The 1,332-nt window shown below is 73.8% G+C and overlaps 1 protein-coding gene across 1 annotated transcript; it reads right to left on the bottom strand.

Annotated features, from left to right (window-relative positions):
* Window positions 1-32: 32 nt before the first annotated feature.
* Window positions 33-1,114, bottom strand: LOC112969394 (low-density lipoprotein receptor-like; the record flags this gene model as incomplete). Its single annotated transcript, XM_026072664.1, has 4 exons — window positions 33-179; window positions 292-663; window positions 750-872; window positions 992-1,114. Coding segments are annotated over 4 exons (765 nt in total), but the record flags the coding sequence as incomplete, so codon positions are not given.
* Window positions 1,115-1,332: the final 218 nt, after the last annotated feature.

Genomic DNA, 1,332 nt, shown 5'->3' with positions numbered 1-1,332 from the left:
GGGCGCTGGGCCATCGCGCGCCGCCTGCCTGCCTGCCCGCGTGCGCGCTGCCCTACCGTTCTCGCAGCCGGCCTCGTCGCTCATGTCCTTGCAGTCGAACTCGCGGTCGCACTGGCGGCTCCCGTGCACGCAGGTCCCGTCGTCGCACTGGAACTCGTCGGGGCGGCACGTGGCCACGACTGCGGGGAGCACGGTGGGGAGGGGTGAGCGGGCGCCCGTCCCGTCCTGTCCCATCCCATCCCGTCCCAGCGCGGCACGGCACGGCGCGGAGCTCGGCGCCGAGGCACCTACCGCAGCCGGCCTCGTCGGAGCGGTCGCGGCAGTCGGGGCTGCCGTCGCAGCGCCAGCGCTGGTGGATGCACTCGCCGCTGCCGCAGTGGAACTGCAGCGGGGGGCAGGGGCTGGGGGTGTCCGCCCGGGGCCCGCAGGTCTGGGGCCACTCGTCGGAGCCGTCGGGGCAGTCGGGGTCCTCGTCGCAGGCCCACAGCTGGGGGATGCAGAAGGAGTTGTTGCACTGGAACATCAGGGGGCTGCAGGTGGGCACGGGGCAGTGGAGCTCGTCGTCGCCGTCCTCGCAGTCGTGCTCCTCGTCGCACAAGAAGTCCAGGCTGATGCACTTCCCGCTGCGGCACTGGAACTGGTCGTCGGCGCAGGCGCGGGGGGCTGCGGGGAGGCAGCGCCGTCAGCCCCCGGCGCCGCTCCGCCGCCCCCCCTGCCGCCCCCCGGCCGCTCGGCGCTGCAGCACTCACGGCAGTCCTGCTCGTCCGAGCCGTTCTCGCAGTCGGACTTCGAGTCGCACCGCCAGGACGCGGGGATGCAGCGGTTGATCCGGCCGCCGCAGCTGAAGTCCCCCGGCTTGCAGGACACCGAGCCTGCGGGGGGAGAGAAAGCGAAGCCTCGCACGGTGCGACACGGCACGATACGGCATGGCAAGGCATGAGCCTGCGCGGCGCAGCGCACGGCACGTGGCGCGGCGCCCGCGGATACTCACGGCAGGTCTCCAGCGACTCGTCGGAGCCGTCCTTGCACTCGGCGCTGCCGTCGCACACCCAGGCGGAGGAGATGCACTTCCCGTCGCCGCACTGGAACTCGTTCCGGCCGCACTCCTTGGCGCCTGCGAGACGGGAAACTGCGCCTGAGCAGCGGCCGCCGGGGCGAGACGGTGGCGCGGGGCCGCAACTGCCGAAAGCCCCGGGCGCCCCCCAAGCCAGCGGCAAGACCCGCGGGCAGGCGGAGGCGGCGCCGGGGCCGGCGAGGACGAGGCCGCCGCGCGGCACCTGCGCGGGGTCCTTGAACCTTTTGCTGTTGACGTTGGACCTTGGTCTTGGAGGC

The sequence above is a fragment of the Apteryx rowi genome, unplaced genomic scaffold (genome assembly GCF_003343035.1).
Source record: "Apteryx rowi isolate R43461 unplaced genomic scaffold, aptRow1 scaffold_3465, whole genome shotgun sequence".
Classification (NCBI taxonomy): Eukaryota; Metazoa; Chordata; class Aves; order Apterygiformes; family Apterygidae; genus Apteryx; species Apteryx rowi.
Note: the sequence above shows the minus strand (reverse complement) of the source record. Positions and strands in the feature narration are given on the sequence as shown.